The following is a 24,339-nucleotide window of genomic DNA, read 5'->3' as shown; positions in this document are numbered from 1 at the left end:
TCTGCTCGCGGTTCTTCTTCTTTTACTTTTAATGTTTGCAGCTTAGACATGATATTACCGCCACCTACAGTTGTGGAGTGTGGAGGACGCCAAAGTACTGACAAAGAAGTTTATTGACTGTAGCCCTACGTGTCATGACTCTCAGCTTCCTGTCATAGGCCTATGCAACATTTGAGGACGTTTTCCCATACTAAATATAGCCTATAATAAGCAAGGCAATGCAAGTTTATTAGTATAGCACAATTTGAAGACAAAGTAATTCAAAGTGCTTTACAGAATAAGACAATCATTAAAATCGTACAAATCAAAACATAAATAATCCCAAATAATCATCATAAAATTAATATTAAAACAAGAGTGTAAAATAAAAACCTTTCAGTCATATCCACAGCTAAACAGAACTGTTCTGAGCCTGGATTTAAACATTGTCAAAGTAGAGACCTGTCTCACATCTTTAGGAAGATTGTTCCAGGTTTTAATTACACGAAACTGAAATGTTGATTCTCCATATTTAGTCCAAGGTCATTCATATGGCACTAACATGTCTGACATATACAGTACTTTGGTGCTAGGTGCTTTGGTGTACAGCTCTGCTTGTACACAGAGACCTGAGCACAGGACTTATCTGCTCATACTTCCTAGTTCTAGTCAGGACCCAAGCACCAGCGTTCTGGATGTACTGCAGCGGTCTTAAGGCTCATTTGGAGAGGCCAGTGAGCAGGATGTTACAGTAGTCTAAGTCTAAGTCTGGATAAGTCTCTCTAAGTCTGGTTTTGACAGTATATCTTTGATTTTTGCTATGTTTTTACATAGTAAAAAGCTGCAGATATTATTGATTTGATATGGCTGTAAGTTTATTACCCCTTGATTTCTAGCCTGATTTGAAGGTTTTATAGAGAGAGACTGGAGGTGACTGCTAACACTTTCTCTGTTTCTGTGGGCCAAAGATGATGACTTCAGTCTTGTCTGAGTTTAGCTGGAGAAAGTTGTTTTGCATCCACACACTGATGTGTTGGTCCCAGTCCTCTAGTCTCTGTAAGAGGATCCCATGATCTACGGTGTCAAAGGCAGCACTCAGATCTAACAGGATCAAGACTTTGCCTGCATCAGTGTTCAGATGGATGTCATTTGTCACCTTGATAAGAGCAGTCTCAGTGCTGTGGTGGGGTCTAAAACCTGAATGGAAAACATCAAAAGAGTTGTTCATTTGGAGAAGTTAATAAGCTGTTGGTAAGCAACTTTCTCAAGGTCTTTGCCTGAAAACGGCAGATTTGAGATTGGTCGGTAATTGTTCAATATTGTGGCATCGAGACTGCTCTTCTTCAGGAGAGGCTTGATAGCCGTAGTTTTCAAAGCTCTTGAGAATGTTCCAGATTGAAGTGACATATTAAGTATGCAAGTGAGTGGTGATAGGAAACTGTTGAGCACAGACTTTAAAAACTTAGTGGGTAACACATCGAGGCAGCATGTAGATGAACTCAGACTGGTGACGACCTCAGGTGCAAAGTGAGTCAGCTCTAAGTGTCTAGGTGGGTGCTGGGTTGTTATTAGCATTGTGGAACTGATGGCATTTTTAATGCCCTGAATCCTGTCATTAAAGAATACTGCAAACTCATTGCACTTAGATGTGGAAATTAGTTCTAACGGCAGCGGAGCTGGGGGTTTGTTAATCTGTTTACTGTTGCAAACAGGACACGAGAGTTGTTACTGCAACTTGCAATAATGTCTGAAAAATACCTCTCCCTTGTTCTACATAAACTGTGGTTGTACATGTGCATCTTTTCTCTGTAAATCTCATAATGAACCTGGAGCTTTGACTTGACTCCTTTTCTGTGCCCTGACCAAGTCATCATTCCTCCATGGCACTTTCTGCTTATTTTTTAACTATTTTAACCTTCATCAGGGCAGTGGTGTCCAGAACATTCAAAACACTCAAAGTCACAGTGTTCAACAAATCATCAACATTAGAACATAAGGCATTTTCAAAGTGTATCATTTCCATGAGCAGTGCACCTGTGTTATCATTTATGTGTCTCCTTCAAGCAATTGCAGGACTATCCGCCAAGACACAGAGAGAAACATGCAAACTCCACACATAAAGGCCCTTTGTGCAGTGTACAGAAATGATACAATAGTGACCCCTAAATCAGGAAAACCAGGTAATGGAAATTAATGTAGTTTGTAACTTTTCTATATATTTCACAAGAAATACTCCACTGAACAAAATGTATTGAACACAAAGGACAAAACTGTGACCTTTATTTTAAGTATTTTTATTTATTCTCTCAATTGGCATTTGGTAAACTCACAAAAATCACAAAAACAGCTTCAAGAATTTTATTTAAAAGATTAATTTCTTTGTTCTCTTTAGCTTGGTCAGTGAATCATCGGAACATATTCTTTTGAACACGTTTGGGAAGGAGTAGCAAAAGGCATGTTAATTTAGCTCAGTGCTTCTCTCTAATTTTAATGTATTAATTTAATATTAATTAAATTTGAATGTATTATTTTGATATTTATTTCATTTTATTATATTTTATTTTTTCAGTATCAGTAACCAGTTGGTTAAAAAATATCTATAGTTTAAATGAGGATTTTTTTTTATAGATTTCAGGGAAATTGATGTATTTTACATATATTCTGTTACAGATTACAGATATAGATAATGTTATTAAAGTATTTTTTTGTTGTAAGTTGATCTATATTTCTTTCTTTTTTTGTCTTTGTTTTTTTTTTTATTTGTTTATGGGTGGTACTGGTCTATTTGCCTCTATCTTTCTCCATCTCTGCATGGGGGAGCTTGGTCTGGTCTGCTGCAGGAGGAGCCCTCTTCACCACCAGCTCTGTAGGAACAAACACAAGAAAAGGGGGAGCAGAAATCAAAATATCTGATCCCTAACATTTTATTTACAAGTTTTTTGTTTGTTTAACAGTAAAGCACAAGAACCACACTATTTACATACTATTTACAACAGAAATAACACAACGATAACTAATATACAAAGCACTATACTTAACATCTGTCATATTTTTGCAGATTTCTTAAAAATGTTTTTTTTTTTTTCCACACTAAAACACAAGAACCACACTTTTTTTTTTTTCAACACCTATGTACAATATGATACAATGTCAGTCAGTTGGGATCTGCGGAGTGCCAGGTCAGAAATGAGAGAGTATGGGAGATGAATGGTCTGAAGGCCCTTGCAATAGCAGCCAGGAACATAGCAAGAGGAGCAAAGAGAACCTTAGCAGGAGGAGCAGAGAGGACCTTAGCAGTAGGAGCAACACGGGGTTTAGCAAAAGGAACAGGGTGACAAATAGGAAGGGGCTTAGCAAGGGGAGCAGGGCGGAGCTTAGCAAGAGGAGTAAGGCGGGGCTTAGTAGGAGGAGCACGGAGAGGCTTAGCAAGAGGAGCAAGGTGGGGCTTAGCAGGAGGAGCAGGGAGAGGCTTAGCAAGAGGAGCAGGGCGGGGCTTAGCAGGAGCAAAGAGGGACAGAGCAGGAGGAGCAGAGGGTAGCTTTGAACTCCTAGCCGGAGGAGCAGGGGGGAGCCTGAGCCGCCAACGAGGAGCAGAATAGGACAAAGCAGGAGGAGCAGGGTTGGCTTAGCAAAAGCAGGGAGGGGCATAGCAGGAGCAGCAGGGAGAGGCTTAGCAAGAGGAGCAGGGCGGGGCTTAGCACGAGGAGCAGGGCAGGGCTTAGCAAGAGGAGCAGGGCGGGGCTTAGCAGGAGGAGCAAGGAGAGGCTTAGCAAGAGGTGCAAAGGTGGGCATAGCAGTAGAAGCAGGGAGGAGCATAGCAGGAGCAGCAGGGAGGGGCATAGCAAGAGTAGCAGGAGGAGCAACGCAGGGCTTAGCAAAAGGAACAGGGCAGGCCTTAGCAAGACAAATAGGAATAGCAAGAGTAACAGTGCGGCGCTTAGCAGGAGCAGCAGAGAGAGGCATATTAGGAGCAGCAGAGGTGGGCATAGCAGGAGCAGCCGGGAGGGGCATAGCAGGAGCAACAGGGAGAGGCATAGCAGGAGCAGCAGGGAAGGGAATAGCAAGAGCAGCAGCGAGGGGCATAGCAGGAGCAACAGGGAGAGGCCTAGCAGGAGCAGCAGACGTAGGCATAGCAAAAGCAGCAGGGAGGGGCATAGCAGGAGCAGCAGAGGTAAGAGTAGCAGGAGTAGCAGGGAGGGGCATAGCAGGAGCATCAGAGGTGGGAATAGCAAGTAGCAGGGAGGGGCATAGCAGGAGCATGAGAGATGGGCATAGCAGGAGCAGGAGGGGGAGGTAAAAGTTTGTTAAAGTTATGTAGAAGCTACAATTGGGAAAAAATCACCTCGAACATTATATTTGCCTATTGATATTCAAAGGGAAACATTAATTACTTACTTCATTCAATCTAAACAGAAATAAACGTCTGCGACAACAACACCTTGACTTTTCATCTATTAAATAATAATTAATTAACAATAACGTACGTATCGTACATGCAAAGACAGCGGAGGAAGTATGGTCCGTGGTGTAGGCCTGTCCCATTTCGGCTACACTGAGGAGTACACATTTTCGGCTGGGTACTTCAAAGAGTACTTGGAAGAGTACTTGGAAGAGTATGCATTTGGCGAATTGGGACACAGCCAACATTGATAAGTAGAACTTCCAAACAATTAAATTACAAGCAATTAGCATATGCACAAACACTTTAATCAATAAAACATTTTAAACTTCTTTGTGTATTGCCCTTTTTTCTGTTAGCTTCAAGGATAGGCCCATGTATGGAGTAGAGTAGAGTATGGATTGTTTTAGCTCCATTTTAAAGGAAACCTACTCAAAAGATGAAAACACCTCAAATGACAACCTGTTTGTAACTAAATTATCTCTAAAAATGCACACCTCCACCCTTTTTGTTTACTCATGTTTCAGATTCAAATTTTAAGTTGGGTGGAGTTGATTCCACTAGATTTGCATTACCTGTGTGTTTGTCTAGCCTTGTTTCGGTTTAAAACATAAACTCAAGATTAAAAGAGATCATTAATTAAAAATGAATTGTTACATAAAGATCTGACATGGAGCACAGCAAGTTTCAGAATAGTTTCAGTAGGACTGAATGTTATCTTCTTACAGGGAATGTGAACAAAATTTCTCTGTTTGGGCAGTCTAACTGTCCTTCTGTTAATCCGTCTATGTTGTGTAACTGCAGGTATAGCTCCATGACAGGACCTCAGCATGATATTATCTTTATCATGACTGTGTGTCCTGTTATTGTTTTAAAGAAGACCTATTGTGCTCGTGTCTGCTAAATTGTTATAATCTATGACACCTGTGGATCATTACGTCATAATTTGCACATTTTAAAGGGCCCATATTACTGCTGCTATTTTTTGATCTGTGTTATGTTGTTTTCTCATCACAAACATACCTATAGTTGTGTTTTGTTTACACATATAACACACAAACCTGCATATTTACACTGAGTTCTTCTCTTAAATGGAAAATCTCTGTTCCACCTTGTTATGTCATGTGGTAAGGCAAGGCAAGGGAAGTTTATTTGTATAGTACAATTTGTACACAAAGTAATTCAAAGTGCTTTACAGAATAAGAAGGACATTAAAATCACACAAATAAAAACATAAATAATCACAAATAATCATCATAAAATACACATTAAAAGAGAAGAGTGCAGAATAAAAACCTTTCAGTCGTATGCACAGCTAAACAGAACTGTTTTGAGCCTGGACTTAAACACTGTCAAAATAGAGGCTTGTCTCACATCTTCAGGAAGATTGTTCCAGGTTTTAGTTGCATAAAACTGAAACGCCGATTCCCCATGTTTAGTCCTGACTCTGGGCACTAGCAGGAGGCCAGTCCCTGAAGTCCTCAGTGTGCGAGATGGTTCATATGACACTAACATTTCAGAGATGTACTTTGGACCTAGGCCATGGAGAGACTTATACACAAGCAGAGCTGCTTTAAAGTCTATTCTTTGAGCTATAGCAAGCCAGTGCAGAGACCTGAGCACAGGACTGATGTGCTCGTACTTTCTGGTTCTAGTCAGGACCCAAGCAGCAGCGTTCTGGATGTACTGCAGCTGTCTTAACGCACGTTTGGAGAGGCCAGTGAGCAGGACGTTACAGTAGTAATACAGGAACTTCTTCACTGTGCTTTTAAACACTATACACCATCTCTAGAATTTGGATACTGGAGATGCCCTGGAAATGCCAATCTCTACTGAACTAAAGGTAGAAGGTAACTGTTACCACTTCATGACATCACAGGGTTGAACAGGGCCTGTTGAGCTTTGCAGATATAGACACAATCCATTTTGTGTAAACATCATGACAACAAAGCACTGCATTCGGCACCTCCGATGGATAGCTGCAGATTACACTAGCGAGCAGCAGATTTTTTTTTCATTTGTACAAAATGACTACATGATTCTGCTGAAGCCTACGTGTATTACCGATTAAGAAAATAAAACTGGATTTCCAATAAAATACTAATACCAAAATACCAAACTTCTCATATGTGAAGGAGCGGTGCAAGAAACACAGATGTTAAAATCATTTCATATTGCCAATTTTAAGCTTTTGTCACTTGTAGACTTACAGTAGGAGGAGTAACCAAATCTTTTGCATCTTTTGTATACCTACCTATAGACTGCATAAATGTATGCTGGCCTCCTTATGCTCTTGTGGACAATATACAAATGTAATACATTGCTTACTTTTTACAAAGTTACAAAACATTCTGTTTCCCATGCAGCAGTGGCCATATATGACACTAAGATAGCGGCTATGTTCTGGTCATTTCTTATCTGTAGCCTCCTTTCATACAGGAATGTGTGACCCTCACTCTGGGAGGGTTATAAAGCACTGGTGCATCTAACCTTGTTAGATTCTGCTTTAGACACTGCTTTAGACACTCTTCACTTGACTCTACTTTAGATTCTGCTTTTTTTTGCTAGACACTGCCTTTAAGATGACTGTATTGCTCTAACTGACAATAAAGATCTACAGAACAATTCCTGTGCCTCAGCTTCTGCTCTTCACAGAACAGAACAGAAACAGACACCCTCTACCCTTGTTTAACTGCTTTGATACATAATCCACTCCATTCAAGTTTTAGGAATTTGTCCCAAAGCTACGAAATAGTTCAAACTTTCATTTTTGTGATTGTATCTTTTTTATTTATTATTTATTTAAAAATCTTTATCCGTACCACTAGAAGGACAGACAGAGAGCACATTGGCCTCTTTTGAAGGATGTTGTTGTTGCTGCTTTTGTTGTGGTCATTGTTGTTATATGAGTCTGTGCAGCTCATGAGAACAGTGGCCCCAGCAGCCACTCTCACAAACCTCTTCAGTTGAGGGCAGTGTTGGGACAGTTACTCAAGTAATGTAACTGTTTCCCTGCCACAACACTGCAAAGACAGGTCTGTGTTTGTAAAGGTTACTATAGTTCAGGAGCTGCTGAGCTGTTTCCATGGTAACACATGTTCGCTGTGAGACAAAGTGACCCAAAACAACACTGGGGTCAGCTGAACAGGTCATGTGACTCAGGACAGGGGACACAGTGTCTCTCCTCCGGCCCTGAGCCAGAGGCAGCACTGCCCCTGCGAGTAAGGTTTGGTTTATGTTTCAGTAACACTCAAGTTAATATATCCTCACCAGATCAGGTGCTCAGAGGGTCTTCTGAGCACCTACATGCTGCTAATTATCTTTAACACTAGCATTCATTAGTTTAACCTGGGTATAAGTGCTTTCCTCTGCAGTATGCCAGCCAAGAAGGGTGTCCTCTGCAGGTGTTTTCCATAGGTTATAGAAATTTCATAAGACACTGTGAAGATGAAGAGGGAGAGGACTGTTCCTTGGGATAGCCAGTGCTGCAGACAACCACCCCAGACCCAAAGTGGCACAGCCGCACCTCAAATATAGGGACGCCACCCAGGCAATTGCCTAGGGCCCCAAGCTCCAGAGGGCTACAATTCAATTCAATTCATTTATTTTTGTAACGCCCAAAATCACAACAACAGTTGTCTCGAAGGGCGTTCATGTTTTGGTTGATGGGGGAAACCGGAGTACCCGGAGGAAACCCATCCAGACACGGGGAGAAACATGAAAAACTCCACACAGAAAGGCCTGGTGACCCGGGGATCGAACCAACCTTCTTGCTGTGAGACATGAGTGATGGCACTCAGTCACCGTGCCGCCAAGACACAAAAAACAAAACAACAGGAAGAATCAGACACAACAGGAAAATCAGACACAACAGGAAAAATCAGACACAACAGGAAAAATCAGACATAACAGGAAAAATCAGACACAACAGGAAAAATCAGACAACATAAGAAATCGGCCAGGCGAGGGGGAGGAAGACCAGACGAGGAGGAGGAGAGCCCGGCGAGGAGGAGGAGAGCCAGGCAAGGAGGAGGTCCAGCTGTCATCGGGGCATCTGAAAGAGATACACTCCACAGGGGGAGTGGGACAGGGGACAACATGTGAATAGCATTGCTGATGAGAAAATAGGGCAAAGTAGAGGATAGTGGTCAGGTTGCCATACTTCCCCCAGCTAGTTACTCCTACTGCAGCTTATCTTATCCCGGGTTTTAATAACCCTAACTCCCTCACTAAGTAACCTGGTCATACGCTATACCGAAGAGGAAGGTTTTAAGCCTGGTCTTAAATACAGAGACTGTGGGGGCCTGTTTAACATAAGCAGGGAGTTGATTCCATAGCACAGGAGCTTGGTAACTGAATGCTCTCCCTCCCACTGTACTTTTGGACACTCTAGGAACCACTAATAGTCCTGCATTCTGAGAGCGGAGTGCTCTGTTTGGCTGGTACGGGGCAATAGCATCTTGCAGATAGGATGGGGCCATACCGTTTAGGGTTTTGTATGTCAGGAGGAGGACTTTGAATTTGATTCTAAGCTCGACAGGAAGCCAGTGCAGATATTTTAGTACAGGACTGATGTGGTCTCTTCTTTTAGTTCCTGTTAGGACTCTGGCCGCTGCATTTTGGACCAACTGGAGGCTCCTTATAGTACTTTTGGGGCAGGCGGCAAGCAGGGAATTACAGTAATCAAGTCTGGAAGTAACAAATGCATGGATGAGTTTTTCAGCATCGTTTTTAGGTAAAATATTTCTAATTTTAGTTATATTTCGCAGGTGAAAGTATGCGGTTTTACAAGCTAGGTTTACATGGGCTGTGAATGAGAGATTTTGATCAAATAGGACTCCAAGATTTTTTACAGTAGGGCTAGAAGCTATACTCACATTGTCGAGTGAGATTATCTGGTCTGACAGAGAATCTCTTTGACCTTTGGGACCAACGACAATGACCTCTGTTTTTTCAGGATTTAAGAGCAGGTAATTCAAGGTCATCCAGGTTTTGATGTCCTTCACACAGGCACTGAGTTTATCTATTTGATCAGTCTGATTTGGTTTCATTGATAAGTACAGCTGAGTGTCATCAGCATAGCAGTGAAAATTAATGCCATATTTTCTGATAATGTTACCCAATGGCAACATATACAGAGTAAATAGGATTGGACCAAGCACAGATCCTTGTGGAACACCACAGGCTACTTTAGAACAGGGAGAGGTGCTCTGGTTTATACTAACAAACTGGTACCTATCTGATAGATAGGATTTAAACCATTTGAGGGCGGTCCCTCTGATTCCAATGTCACATTCTAACCTCTGCAGTAGAATGTTGTGATCAATGGTGTCAAACGCTGCACTGAGGTCCAGTGGGACCTCAGTGCAGTCATTTGCAGCAAAACGAAGCATGGCCGCGGAGGGCGAGAAGAAACCGGTCCTAGAGATGGTCCAAGCTGATGGGGCAGATGACGGCTGTGTGACGTTTGTGATGCACGAGGAGGACCATACACTTGGAAACTCTTTACGTTACATGATCATGAAAAATCCTGAGGTGGACTTTTGTGGCTACACCATCACGCATCCTTCAGAGACTAAGATCAACTTTCGTATCCAGACTCGAGGAAACATCCCAGCAACAGAAGCATTTCGACAGGGCCTGACTGATCTGAGTGAAGGTTGTCAACATGTTCTCAACACTTTTCAGGCACGAGTAAATGAGTTCAAAGAAACACAGGGGCAGCCCACAGAATGACTGACAGTGCAGCGGTGACCTGGCAAAACATCTGTAAAAATTTAGTTTTTTATAATTCCTCAAATGTTTTTCTATGGATTTATGTGAGTGTACAAGGGGCATGACATTCTCAACTAACTGGACTGGAAAAGTCATAGTTCTTATGAAAAGCAATATTTCCTCTTAAATATGAATTGTCAAAATTTAAAATAAGGATTTTGAAATACATCAGTGATCAAAAATGTGTTGGCAATGGGGCTCTAATACTGTCTAGAGCAGACATGGGCAATCTATGGCCCGGGGGCCACACACGGCCCTTTGGGTTTATTAATCCGGCCCATCGAGCATGACCAAATCATATTAAAATAGGTAAGACTAAAGTTTTTCTGCTGTGTTTATTTAACTGAAATGTAATAAATTAATTATTAATTGAATTCATGCATTTGGGAACTTGTACAATGAACTTTGCATATTCATGCTTTGCTAAATGTTACAGGCCAAATCTGTAATATATATAATATATATACATATATATATCCTGGCCCGGTCCTTCTGTCAAATTTTAGTACCTATTCTGGCCCGTGTGTCAAAAAGTTTGCCCACCCCTGGTCTAGAGACAGCTCTGCCCACACGCATTGTGGCTGGTTGCTGAGATATGGCCCAGCATCTTGCATCTACTACACTATACAAAGGGAAAGTGTCAACCTCAAGTGGTCCCATGTAATGATGGTACAAGAGAGAGGTCACACTATGGCAAATGCAGAAATAAACTGATGGCAGACCACTTCCCTTTCAAATGTTCCCACTCAAATGTCCACACACTTTAGTGCAAGCCAGACTCACTGTCTCTGGAGTTAGCTATGCGACATAACTACAGTATGTCTTGCATGCTCCTGTTACCTTCTAGTTATGATCATGGCTTGACTCTGATCTGGGTGTAAACTGATTCTTTACAGTGGATTGGTTATTACACAACTGTACAAGATTGAAGGAGGGCATGCGTCAGACACAAAATATGTGTCCCAACACCATATTTGGCACATGCTGTGTCCAACTAATATTGAGTGTAAAGCCTTTGGTCCGGTCTCCATGTGGGGGCAGTCCTTGACCTCTTTCTGATCTCTCAGAGTAAACAGGAAGTGTTCAGTGAAAATGAACTTTTTTTCCTAGAATCCTCTTGTTTAGACCTACTGTACATCAGAGCCAAATAGAACTGCCCTCACATGTTCCTCTGCAGTGTGATTAATATATCAGTGCAGCCCTTCATTCACACTCACACTACAAAGATTTTAAGTGGTAAATATGAATATGAGAAAAGTTGTTGGCCCCATCATTTAAACAGGTCACATGTTCAAGGGGAGGTCCAGACAGCACCCACAGTGTGAGTGTGTGTGGTTGTGTATACGTGTGAGTGGGGGGTAGTGTGCGCGGGTGTGTATGTGTTTAGGGGGAGACTCTACCAACCCACTGGAGCAGAGCCACAAATCAGACCACAACAGTCAGGGAGGGAACAAGTCAGGCTCCAGCACAGGGACAGACAGGACACTTCCCAGAGAACAGAGAGAGGACAGTAAGAGAGCCCAGAGGACAGAGGACAAAGAGTTTCCGTGGACAGTGGACCCAGGACTGGTGGGAGCCCGGGAGGCAGCTTCTGTGTCTGGAGGTATCAGAGCATCTATGAGCTGTAAGTTTTTTCATCTTTATGCAGAGGTGGGTAAAGTACCCAAAACTCAAGTAAGAGTAGCATTACTTTAAAATAATATTACTCAAGTAAATGTACAAAGTAGTGGTCTAAGAAATGACTCCAGTGAGAGTAAAAAATATCTGGAAAAACTACTATTCAAATAAGAGTCCCTTAAAGAGTAACTGTCAGGACATAACATCTGATCTAATTGGAGTTAATATAATTTGAATGACAAAACATTAAATAATGCACAAAATAGCATTTTCAAAGGATAAATTTTGTAGACTTACTCACAGTGGAAAGAGTAACCGCAACTTTGACTCAAGTAACAGTACTGTAACTGTAACTAATATATATATATATATATATATATATATATATATATATATATATATATATATATATATATATATATATATATATATATATATATATATATATATATACACACACACACACCCACACACACACCCACCCACACACACACTAGGAGTAAAGTACAATTTCTTTTAAAAGTTACCCAGCTCTGCCCATGTTTGATTCTAGACTGGTATGTAGTGTTAGTGGGACTAGCCTGGTTAAACTGACTCAAATAAAAGTGAAGTGTATTAAAGTATATAAAAAAGCCATAGCTTTTCATTTGCATCGTCATAGCAACGACCCGCTGGCTTTGTACCATGTGGAGCCGGCCTCTAATTAGAGCTCATTACAGAGCAGAGCCCTGTCCGTTCTAAAAGTGTCTGCTGCAGGCTCCCTCAGCCTGGGGTTACTGCAGTTCACACCGACACTGAGCAATGTCCCAGTCTCATGTCCCGTAAGCTCTACTTTTAACACCGTTTTCTCCATTTTAAACTGACTGAAACTAGTACAGCTCATTGTTTTATGTCTCCATTATAATTGGCATAACATTTTAGTATGTGGCCTATGGTGGTGGCCAGTTCAAATCTCAGCACTGGGCTTTTACTCAAACAATAAAATACCTACAGCCTAAACTTGTGTGTTTCAGGTGTTGTTTGTAAGATGACTAAATCCTGGTTGTGGCTCCTCCCCTTCCTGTCAGCATCGTGTGTTCTGTCCTCTGACCCGCCTGGGGTCAAAATCCGGATCACTGATCGGGGCCTGGACATGTGTAAGGACCCTGTTTTCATCATTATCAAACAGTATTATCACTACAGCAGACACCAGATTGAGTTTAAGAATGATGGATATATATGTGAAACCTAACAATCTGGATCTTGACTCAGACTCTCTCAGAGATTCTGAGAGACAGACAGGGGCTCCGGACTCAGTATAAGGCTCAGACTTAGGACTTGTGCTACATAGACTCCCCCTGGACTGAGCTGATCACAGATGTCACAGTCCCTGGAGCATGAAATGGGTCTTATTAGAAAAAAGGCATAAATACAAAACACAGAGAGGTTCTGCTCTGATTGGACAGTAGCCATCTGCCTGAAGGGAGTGCTTCAAATAATCTGTGTCCAGGGTGAGAAGGGTCAACTGTGATCCATCCTGTTCAACTCCGAGTATTGGGGATGTACAGGTCCTGGAGAGATGGGAGGCTGCAGCCCACCTTCTCTGCAGAAAAGATAACGCTGCAGATCGCCATGAACAGTCTGTGTCTGTCCCTCGCCATGGCCCCAGCGTACCGCACCATGATGGAGGAGGACTCAATGATGGTCATGTAGAATTGCACCATCATCTGGGCTGGCAGCTTGGCTTTCCTCAGTTGCCCTCTGCAGGAAGTACATCCTCTGGTGGGCCTTCTGGATGAGGGAGCTGATGATGAGGTCCCGGGTGATGGTGTTCCAAGGAAGCAGAAAGAGTCAGGACGAGGGTGGACGGGGGAGTTGTGACTTTCCTGAAGTTCGCCATAATTTCCACTGTCTTCTGATCATCTCCACTGTCTTCTGATCATTTTCACTGTCTCCTGGGCAAGTCACCAGCCGGTCCACCTCCCTCCTGTAACAGATTCATCACCTTTTGAGATGAGCCCACTGACCGTGGTGTCATCTAAAACTGCTGCATCTCCAGCCATCACTTCATCAGGTGTACAGGGAGAAGAGCAGTGGGGAGATATACAGCTCTGTGGAGATCCTGTGCTGATAGTCCCACTGCAGAGAGAGCTTGTGCTGGAGCAGGGAAGGGAAGATGGTGTTGTTGAATGCAAAGCTGAGGTCCACAAACAAGATCCTGGCAAAAGTTCCCAGGAGTCCACACATTCACACAACAGTGTGCAGATACTGGATCCCATCAAACCACAAACCTTCAGAGCAGTTTGACTCTACCACTCTGTTAGGCTTATATTGAATTATGCTGTTGTACCAAGGAGTGAATCAGTTTAAATACATTTACACTTTACTTGCTTTATACACAAAGAAACTAGCGGTTGGCAATATTGACAATATACCAATAATATTATGGCAGTCCATCAGAAATGTGCTAAACATGCCTCTAAATGTTGTGGTATAATGTTACTGTAGAAGCTAAAGACTGGACTGGCAATGAAACTATGAGGACTCAATCGTGATTTGGAGTAAAGAAATAGTGACTACTCCTAACTGCAGGATTCTGTGTTCTGTCCTGTCCCTGCATGTCCACTAAGTGTCCCCTCCATTTCCTGTCCCACAGTGAAGGCAGAGACGCAACGCTTCGTGGAGCAGGAGATCAGTGACATCGTGATGCCAGAAATGCAGGGCAACGAAGGTCGCTTCCAGTACACCATCACAGAGTAGGGTTTGCCGTATCCTCTACACACTTTTACCATGGATCTGTACTATATCAATCAATTAATAAATCTTATATGTGTTCAATTTGTTAGAAAATACTATTATATCAAAGATTTTTATTGGAGCTTATTGCTCATTTCTGACATTTTATACTTGGAAATGCATTAGGATCCAATGATAACTATACATGACCCATGCTATTATCCCATAAGCACTTAAATTAGCATAATGAAACCATGACATAAGGCAGTATGGTAAACAAGTGGGTCTATCCTTACCAATGACCAATTGCCTACAAGTGCTGATGCAAGAGTATGTCAGTGCAACTCTTGATTGCCCTCTGGTGGCTTCTAGCTCCTGGGGCACATAACTGTCCATGCCTGTGTATGGGGGTGGTTATTTGACACATGTTGGGAACTAAAATCCGCACACAAAGTCACATCATGGGAATAACCTTTGTCTACTTGTAATAGATGTTTTATGATTAGATCAACAACATACACTTAAATAGGTTTTGGTTAGAGTTCAGGGTAGGTAAGTAGGTCAGGATCAGTCTCCAGGAAATGAATGGAAGTCTATATAATGTCTCCATACTAACCTAGTATGTGTGTGTGTGTTCAGTATAAAGATCATAGCCCTGGACCTGACCAATGTGGATTTAGGCTTCATCCCCACAGTGGGACTCCTGTTCGATGTGCAGAACTCCTCCATCACTCTCAGCTTCCACCGTCGCATTCTCTACTGGTTCTTGTAAGTCCTCTATTGTATCTTGGAACTCCTGCCTTAGGCACAATAGAATGCCCTTTTTGTTAGAACCATAAGCAGCTAAAGACGTTTTAGTACTCAACATAGGTCCTCAATGTCCTGTTGTGGCCTCACCCTGATCTTTGGGTCTTGATCAGCTATGACACAGGTCTGATCAACGCCTCCGCAGAAGGGGTCAACATCCACACAGCCCTGACCCTGATCCGGGATCTGGATGGAAGGCTGAAGATTGGGAACATCAGCTGCGACGCTAAGATCAACCGCATGAGGGCACAGTTTAGTGGGACACTGAGGTAACAGCAATCACAGGAGGGTGCAGTTCAACCACATGCCACAGAAAGATGCATTTTAGTAGGATACTCAGGTAACAACTATCACAGGAGGGTGCGGTTTAACAGGACACCACAGAAGGGCACATTTTAGCAGGACACAAGTAAAAGCTATCATATCTGTGATGACTATTGGTGTAATTCACAAGCACACCAGCAGCAATCCCATGATCATGTTTGTATTCCAGTACATGTGTCCTGATACAGTAATGAAACATGTTTTGCAGTAAAGTATATGACTTCCTGGCAAGTTTTCTGACCACTGGGATGCGCTTCCTGCTGAATCAGAAGGTCAGTCTGTCCTCATCCTGTCCTTGTCCTTATCCAGTCCCTGTCCTAGTCCTATCTAACCTGGCTCACACCAGATAGATATCTGTACCACTCTGAATTGAGTTCTGTCAAGATTAAGCTTGATCCCAAGCCTGTGCTGATCCTTGTCTTGTCTCTCTCTCCTGTCCCGGTCTTGTCCCCATCCTGTACTGTTGAGTTTGAATGCTGTCCTTGAGCTCTTGTCCCCTGTCCCCTGCAGCTGTGTCCCGTACTGGACCATGCTGCTCTGGTCCATGTAAACTCCATGCTGGACACTGTCCCTGTGCGTAGTGAAGTGGACGACTACATTGGCATAGACTACTCTCTGCTGAGTGACCCGCAGGTGTCCCAGCGCAGCCTAGACATGGACTTCAGAGTAACTACTTCACACTACACACTAACTACTACACTATGTTTGTATCTAGAGATAGTTGTTCATACATTGAAATATAAATATTGAAAATACTAAACTAAACGTCACAATCATATATCTTGATTGTCACACATCTTATAATTGTATGCTGGATCAAAAGCCTCTGTGGACAAGTGTTGAAAATTATCACTTGTGCACTCAAAACAATACATCTGGTCAAATCCAATGTAATTGCGATGCCCATATAAATTAAATAAATTCACCTGGGAAGACGTCCTTACCTCCTGCTTGTTGCTGTCAACCATCTATGTCACGTAATGACAGGGAGTGAGGAAGTGTGCTTTAAGTCTATAAACATGATGTTTTTTGGTACAAATTATTCCAACACAGGGCCATGCTTTGTTTCAGATCCTGGGTTCAGAAATGTGTGCTTCTCTAGAGAAGACTTGCAGCTGTACAAGTATGAACAGAAGAGGTCACAGGACAGAACCCTGAGGAAGCCCCTGCTAAAGATAGAGGGAATATTTGTATATTTGCAAACATCTTCTGCATCTGATCTATTATAAACATCTTAGCAGACTAGTTTATTCTTTCAGTAAACTATGCATTAGTGAGCCTGTTCAACAATGTATTATTACTGTACGTGACCTAAACAGTTCTATTCAACAGTAGGCTATTGCAGTATTATTGAAGCAAACAAATTAGTAAACAAAAAATATAAATCATCATCAACCAATAATGGTTTGTTTATAATGTCCAAGTACAATTGCATAATATTTATTTGAAAAGTAGTGCTCTTCCTCAAAAAATCTGGTCTTCCCATTTAATTGCAATGACAATTTTGTGTTTTCAGGGCATGTTCTTCAGCTTAGCCAATGAGAATGAGCATCTGCCCAATGTGGCGGTGGAGCCAGTGATCCGGGAGTACGACCGCATGGTGTACCTAGCCCTGTCCGAGTACTTTTTTGACAGCGGCATGTTTGCATATTACAAGGCTGGGATATTCACTATGGACATCGCTAATGAAAGGGTAAGGCAGTTTGAAGGTTATTTACACTATACAATATATACAAAAAACTGAATTGCATTAAAAGCCCCATATTCTTATTATTATTATTATTATTTTAATGTTGTAATGCTTCCTCATCAAAAACATATTCGGAGTTGTGTTTTGTTTCATTCACACATGTTCAACACATAAACCATACATGTTTAGACTGATTTCTTCTCTCAAACTGAAAACACTCTGTTCCACCTTGTAATGTTATGTGGTGATACAGAAATTGCACAGCTATGTTTTTTAAACTCCATACACCTTCACTAGAATCATTTGGATGATTTCAGCCCTGGAATTGCCTTTTTCTACTGAACTAAAGCTTGATCCATTTCTCTTGCATTTCCAAATCTTTAGGAATCCACTGTTAGAAAAAATTTACTGGGTCCCTGCTTTCAGCTCCTTCTTTAAATCTACGTCTAATAATCCTTATATTTTGACAAAGACTTGCATTCTCATTGATGTCAAGTCACTCCAGGAAGTCATTACAGGAGCATGATCAGAAAGTCCAATGATACCTATATCTGACTCTTCAACCAGATGTGTCAAGTGTCTTGACAAAAATATGTACTCAATGTGTGTCATTGATGAATGAGGCAGTGAATGAAATGTAAAGCTCTTCGGTTTAGGATTAAAATGTCTCAAAACATCCACTAACTCAAATTCGTCTAAAATATTCCTTACTGCCCTTGCTTGATTTGATTAAGTGTTGATTAGTGGGGGGCATCTGTCCATTACAAGAAATAAAGAGCTGTTAAAGTCACCTCCTGTCAGTATATTTGAAGAGTCCATCTCTGCAAGTTGGTTGAGGAGCAAGGCATTGAAGTTCTCATCATGTACATTAGGACTATAGATGTCGCCCAGTAAAATAACTTCTCCATATAAAATACCTTTGATTAAAATGATCCTACCCTCTGTATCCTTAAATGTGTCTGTAACTGTAAATGGCAACTTTTTATTTATTATTATCACCCCCATTTTATTTGTTGAATAAGATGAAAAAAAATTTTTTTGTGTTCTCTTTTGAGTCTCTTGCAATAAGGCTATTTGCATTCCATCCTTCTTTAAACAATTTAGGATAACTTTCCTTTTCACTGGATTATTTGAAGCTTTAACATTCCAAGTCTGTATCCTTATATTCATTTACCTTTTGTTTGGTATATTTGTGCTGCATTTGGGATAACAGAAATGAATCTAATACATGTTTCAAGAAACCTCTCTACTAACAAACAAAAAGATGATCCAAGCAAAAACAGAACACACAGCTTGGATTTAACCCGTGCAGGCTTGTGTACAAGGAAACACACATATGAATGGTGAAACATAAGTCACTTGGGTAGTGTCTTTATGAAGTTGTTGAGCTCTTCCATGTTGAAGAGAGAGGTAGTCTTCCCATTCTGGTGAAACATCTTGATCACCATTAGATAGAGAAATGCGTACCTGATGCCCACCTCCCATAGCCATAATTGTGCAGTTGCTGATTCTTGCCTTCTCTTAATCACTTCAGCAGAGAAATCCTGACAAAAGGAGATCTGCCTCTCACCCACTTCCACTCTTTCCTTCCTCATCACAGCGTAAAGGATCCTTCCCTTATCAATGTAGTTGTGTAGCCGCACAAGAACAGCTCTTGGCCCGTCTTTGCCTTGTCCGGTCAGTGGTCCTGTGCGGTGTGCTCTCTCGATCTCGACCTGTTTCTCTTGCATTTCCAAAACTTGAGGAATTCACTGCTCGAAAAAAGTCACAGGGTCCCTGCCCTCAGTTCCTTCTTTGAGTCCGAGAATCCTTACATTATGATGATGACTTAGATTCTCATAGCTGTCAAGTCGTTCCAGTGTTAGTTTAAGAGATTTCTCCATGACGTTCAACCTCAACGCAGTGGCCACAGATGCGTCCTCCAGGTTGGACATGCACTTTTCCACATCATCTAATCTTTGGGTCACTGCGTAAAATTTTTCAGAAAGTTCTTTAACTGGTTTTAGTATAGTTATGAGTTTTGTCAAGCATTTCTTCAGTGTTCTTGGTCACTCATTCCACTTTCACATCTTCTCTCAACATTTGACCATTGAAAGGGTTGTATTTGACTCTAATGTACATATTTGTAATGTTATGTAATGGCATTATTTAACACCAGACAGAAAACACAAAGGCTTAGCTAACACCAAGATCATCCATTTGGGCCATGTATAGGCTGAGGAAATCCTCAGTTTAAATGCACTTTTCCTTTCCGAGGATTTGTCCAAAAAAGGCCTACAGGCTTAACAGGTTAAGATATAGTCTATTGTCTAAATCCAATCTTTAAAAAAAACATCTGCTGCATTTGGTATTTGTCATAGAATTATTATGCTATTCCTTTTGCTGATGTAACACGCTGTGCTGTTGTTTTGTTGTTGTTATTTGTTTGTATAAATTAAAAGTGCTAGAAAAAAATTATATTCAAAAACAAAACAAAACAAAACATGGTCTTATCTGTCCATTAACCCTCTGGCCTGGTCACACTATCATGTTTCAGATGCCCAGGGATCTGGAGGTGCTGCTGAGGACCACATACTTGGGAGCTATTGTCATGATGGTAGGTACAGTAGGTTCCTGTGTCACCTAAAGAACCCTCCACCTTCTCCACCCTTCCCCCTCCACCTGCCCCACACTCACCCTGCCCCACACGCACCCCTCCACCTGCTCCACACACACCCTTCCACCTGACCCCCAAACATCCCTCCCCCTGCCCCACACACACCGGTCCACCTGCCCCATTCCCCATACTCACTCACCCCTTCACCTGTGTTGTCTCCTCTAGAATGCTGCTCTGGTGGATGCGCCCATCGCCCTGTACCTGACTGTCACGTCTCCACCCAAGACCTCCATCAGAACGTCAGGGGCCACCGTGTCCGTGACAGCTAATGTCCGAGTGATGCTGCTGCCTGCAGGGAGAGAGCCCATCCAGCTCAGCAGCATGACCATGGTATGTCCTGACCTGAGCCACTTCACTTCTGCCTCCAGTTCATTTATTTAGAAAACTTCCCCCTCACGCCACCAGCTTGTGCACTGTTTTGCTCACATTATGTGTCAGTGCAGCAGTGCAGGGTATTTTACTTCTATGGGATGGGGTACTAACTGCTAACACCATATATATATATATATATATATATATATATATATATATATATATATATATATATATATATATATATATATATATATATATATATATATATATATATATATATGACCAGATATGATATAACCAGGCCATCAATATGACGTGGACATATCATTATATCATTATCTTTAAAAATGGCCCACAGCCGCCCTCTGCAAAGTAAAAATGCCCCAGAAACATTTATCTCCAGTGTGACAGTGGTACATTTGAATCAAATGTTGAACCAGGGTTTCTAGGCAGCCCTCCCACTGCAGTCACAAGCATTGTGGGGACCTTTGTCACGGCTTGCAGATTTAATTTTATAGTATTATTTCAGGACTTTTTAAACAAAGTCAGAAAAAAACATCTCTTTTTTAGATATGTGTTTCAACAGATTTTTAAGTTAGTTTTAATATGAAATTCATGATTATGTAACATGTCAAACATCTTTTGCGGCTGTCCCTGCACTTAAGTTTTTGCACCACTACAAACTCCTCAGTGAGACATATAAAGTTATTTGCTTCCTGAACCTGTGCTCATGTTTCCACCTTTGTTTTCTTCCCTTATTCATGCTTCCTCCGTAGTGTCCTTCCCTTACTCATATTTCTTTTGTGGAGTCCTTCTCTTGCTCATGTTTCCTCTGTGGTGTACTTCCCTCATTCATGTTTCCTCTGTGGTATCCTTCTCTCACTCATCTTTCCTTCCCTTGTTTCCTTCCCTTGCCTCCTGTGAGCTTTGGTACATGGTACCTATTTGATGTGGTTGTTGCTTAGGTCCTATTTGCAACAGAGATGTCAGTCTGCAGCTGCTCTGTTTGTACTGTTCACATTCCCCCCACAGACTGCACCGGTGTGTTAGCTATTACATGTCTCACTGTTCTGTATGTGAAAATTTTATTTTTCCTTTTTCAGGAGAACAAATTCAACGCCAAAGTGTCGATGAAAGGCAAGAGACTGGCCGTGCATGCTGACCTGCGAAGGTGAGGTCTTATTATCCTCCTGTCTCTGTCCCTTTGTATCTATCCCTTTGTCTCTTTGTCTCTGTCCATTTGTCCCTCTGTCTCTCTCATATGCTCTGTTCTCAGGTTTAAGATCTTCTCCAACCAGTCAGCTCTGGAGTCTCTGGCGGTAAGACTCATAATGTCTCTCCTATTGTCCTCCTCACTCATGTCTCATATTTGTGACGCTCTTGTCTTCAGCTCATCCCACTGCAGGCACCTCTGAAGACCATGCTGCAGATGAGTGTGGTCCCCCTCATCAACAGTAAGACAGCTCCCTCTAGAGGACTTTTCTCTGTTAGACCCACCCTCTGACTGTTGAGATGTTTCTGGTACTGATCTTTGTTGACCTGTTGCAGACTGGACCAAGCGTGGTGTGAGGATCCCTCTGGCAGATGGCATGGACTTCATCGAGGAGGTGGTGGAGTACCATAATGTGAGTACCACATGTCCCTCAAACATCTGCTCTGGAGGAAGTCTGACCACACTGTGTCTCACAGGGCTTCATAGTGATCGGAGCAAACCTGCACTTCAGCAAAGGCCTGAGAGAGATGATCCAGGGGAACACCACCAGAGCCTCCGACCTCTGAATGTGCCATAACCCTTATTTACTACAGTGTAGTAGTCTGGGAGATTAGAATCTGTTTTTCTAACATGAATATGTCTTTGTTTTTGTTTTTTTGTTTTTTGTTTTTTTTACAAATGTTTTCTTTCTGAGGTTAAATGTCGCACCTTGCCTATTGGGTGCCAAAAAGGTGGGAGATGGTTCTGGTTCTGAGTCAGACAGACACAGGACTGAGGCCCAACCAGAATGACCAGTCCATCCTTGTGCTAAGCACCAGCACAGAGCTATGACAAAGTATAAGGGTCACTTAAAAAAAAAAAAAAAATTATGCGGGTGCTACAAGAATAAAATCGTAACATTTTGACATAAAAGTCATAATTTTACGAGAATAAACTCACAATTTTCTAAGAATAATGTTGTAACTTTCCAAGAATAAAGTGGTAGTCAATGTAAAGATGTAATTTTATCCAGATTTAGGGGCAAGGGCAATTCCCCACCACGACCAGAATGCAAAAGAATGGCCCTTATTTGAGTTAAAAGATGAATTTCTCCAGAATTTCTCTTTATTCTCCAGAAATGACTCCCATGCACCTCTGCAAGTATCTGAGCGCTTCTGGGCAAGTCTTTGCACGCAGTGCACCTGGAACATCCATGGATACTGGGTGTACACTGTGCTCCAGACCCTGTATTGGGGGAACAGCGAGGCCAGTATGCTGTGTCAATCCCGCATAAATAATTCGGGATCAGGGACTGAAACCGGCTTCAACTCTGTGGATTAAACTATACTGCAACCATTTGGAGACAGAAACAGGACAGTGCTGTGGCAAAAGAGATTAGACTACATTATAATCGGTGCGTAAAAAAACGGGGCTGCACAGTGTGCGCGGCTCCACAAGCCCATAATGTGGGGCTGAAGTTTATCTACAATGAACGCATCTTTGGTGATTGTGTGCAAAGTAGCCATGTTTAGAATAGTACAGAAGCAAAGCTAAGTGGAGCAGAGTATGGGTATGTGTAGAGACTGCTCCATGTGTTTGCGGCTCGGAGCACAGCCTGTGCCCTGCCCAGTGAGCCCCAGGGAGCGCCACGCTTCATCACTCTACGGGAGAACATGTAACCCAGGGGTGTCAAACTCAAATTCACAGTGTTTTTCAGAAGGGGTGGATTAAATTTGAGTGAGGCGACAGGTAACAGATGCTAATAAGTGTCAACAGAAGTGGGGGGGCCAGCGCCAACACATTTTCAAAGTATTCTGAGATATTCGTAGTATTAGAGGTGCATACCCTATACTGGTGCAGCGGTCCGCAGGCCAGCTCTAATGCATATTTGATATGATCTCGCGGGTCAAAAATAACTATATGGGGGCCAAATTTGGCCCGCAGGCCTGAGTCTGACATGTCTGATGTAGCCTACTTCATTCAGCAGCTTGTGATTGATGTGTACAAGTGAAGGGGTGGCAGCTACTGAGGTGCAGATCTGTCTAATAACTTACAAACTTATGGGTGTTTGTAAATGTCAGTGTTTCAAAGTTTAATATCATTAATGGGTATTTATGTAAGCTTTTAACTCATCCAAGTGCCAGTCTGTTGCAGCCTATGTTCATTTTGATTCGGTGTCCAGCCCTAAATCATTAAAGGTCGACTTTTTTGGCTATTCTCGTAAAATTACGACTTTTTTTTGGCTTCGACTTTATTATCATTGAATTATGACTTTAATGTTGAAATGTTACTTTATTCTCGTGGTGCCCGCGTAATATTTTTCAGTGTCCCTTATACTCTGTTGTACAAATCTCCCCAGGCCAATAAAAGATTATGATTTAAAATGTAAAACAAAACAAATCTGCTTTAAGCAGTTTACTGTACATGGACCAGTGTGTACTGTCAGCTGATCAGTGAAATGTCTTCTTTTTTACATTTTGTACATTTATGTTCATTCTGTTTGGTATAGGCTACCTTTATCTTAGACCCCTGATAAAATCAGAGGGCTAAAAGCATTGTCTCATTATCATATTTTGTATGTGCTCATTTTAATATAAAGCACTTTATAATTATGTGTGTTGTCATTAAAAAAACAACAATGTATAAATAAAATGTATTGTTGTTCATTAACCTGTATAGGCTCTTATATAAGCTTGGTCCCTATGTTTTCAACCGTGTGTGCATTTATAATTATTCCAGTAAATTCTAACTTACTAAAGCTAACTGTGTATTCATTAAATTTAAGTGAATCAATTAAATTCCCCTGGTACTCATGCCTGAACCGTAAGCCCCTCCCACAAAGGGAGGAAAACGGAAAACAGGCACTATTT

The 24,339-nt window shown here is 41.8% G+C and overlaps 2 protein-coding genes across 2 annotated transcripts; both read left to right on the top strand.

Annotated features, from left to right (window-relative positions):
- The first annotated feature begins 9,753 nt into the window (after positions 1-9,753).
- On the top strand, positions 9,754-10,182 carry LOC117370012 (DNA-directed RNA polymerases I and III subunit RPAC2-like). The gene has a single exon (XM_033965356.2). The coding sequence runs from the start codon at positions 9,770-9,772 to the stop codon at positions 10,112-10,114; it is 345 nt and encodes a 114-aa protein (XP_033821247.1). The 5' UTR covers positions 9,754-9,769; the 3' UTR covers positions 10,115-10,182.
- Positions 10,183-11,498: 1,316 nt separating this feature from the next.
- On the top strand, positions 11,499-24,226 carry pltp (phospholipid transfer protein). Its single transcript, XM_033965623.2, has 15 exons — positions 11,499-11,777; positions 12,784-12,906; positions 14,406-14,505; positions 15,125-15,253; positions 15,406-15,561; positions 15,825-15,888; positions 16,127-16,282; positions 17,133-17,309; positions 19,843-19,902; positions 20,128-20,292; positions 21,381-21,448; positions 21,554-21,596; positions 21,668-21,731; positions 21,826-21,902; positions 21,967-24,226. Exons 1-15 carry the CDS (start codon positions 11,531-11,533, stop codon positions 22,054-22,056), a joined length of 1,719 nt encoding a protein of 572 aa, XP_033821514.2. The 5' UTR covers positions 11,499-11,530; the 3' UTR covers positions 22,057-24,226.
- The last annotated feature ends 113 nt before the right edge of the window (positions 24,227-24,339 follow it).

Source organism: Periophthalmus magnuspinnatus, chromosome 4 (assembly GCF_009829125.3).
Source record: "Periophthalmus magnuspinnatus isolate fPerMag1 chromosome 4, fPerMag1.2.pri, whole genome shotgun sequence".
Lineage (NCBI taxonomy): Eukaryota > Metazoa > Chordata > Actinopteri > Gobiiformes > Gobiidae > Periophthalmus > Periophthalmus magnuspinnatus.
Note: the sequence above shows the minus strand (reverse complement) of the source record. Positions and strands in the feature narration are given on the sequence as shown.

What these genes read in the sequence shown, in the direction of transcription:
- LOC117370012 (XM_033965356.2), top strand. Translation starts at nt 9,770, where the DNA reads ATGGCCGCGGAGGGCGAGAAGAAACCGGTCCTAGAGATGGTCCAAGCT.
- pltp (XM_033965623.2), top strand. Translation starts at nt 11,531, where the DNA reads ATGTGTTTAGGGGGAGACTCTACCAACCCACTGGAGCAGAGCCACAAA. An exon ending in TATCAGAGCATCTATGAGCT is followed by an intron (nt 11,778 to 12,783) that starts GTAAGTTTTTTC and finishes TGTGTGTTTCAG; the next exon opens with GTGTTGTTTGTAAGATGACT. An exon ending in TTCCAGTACACCATCACAGA is followed by an intron (nt 14,506 to 15,124) that starts GTAGGGTTTGCC and finishes GTGTGTGTTCAG; the next exon opens with TATAAAGATCATAGCCCTGG.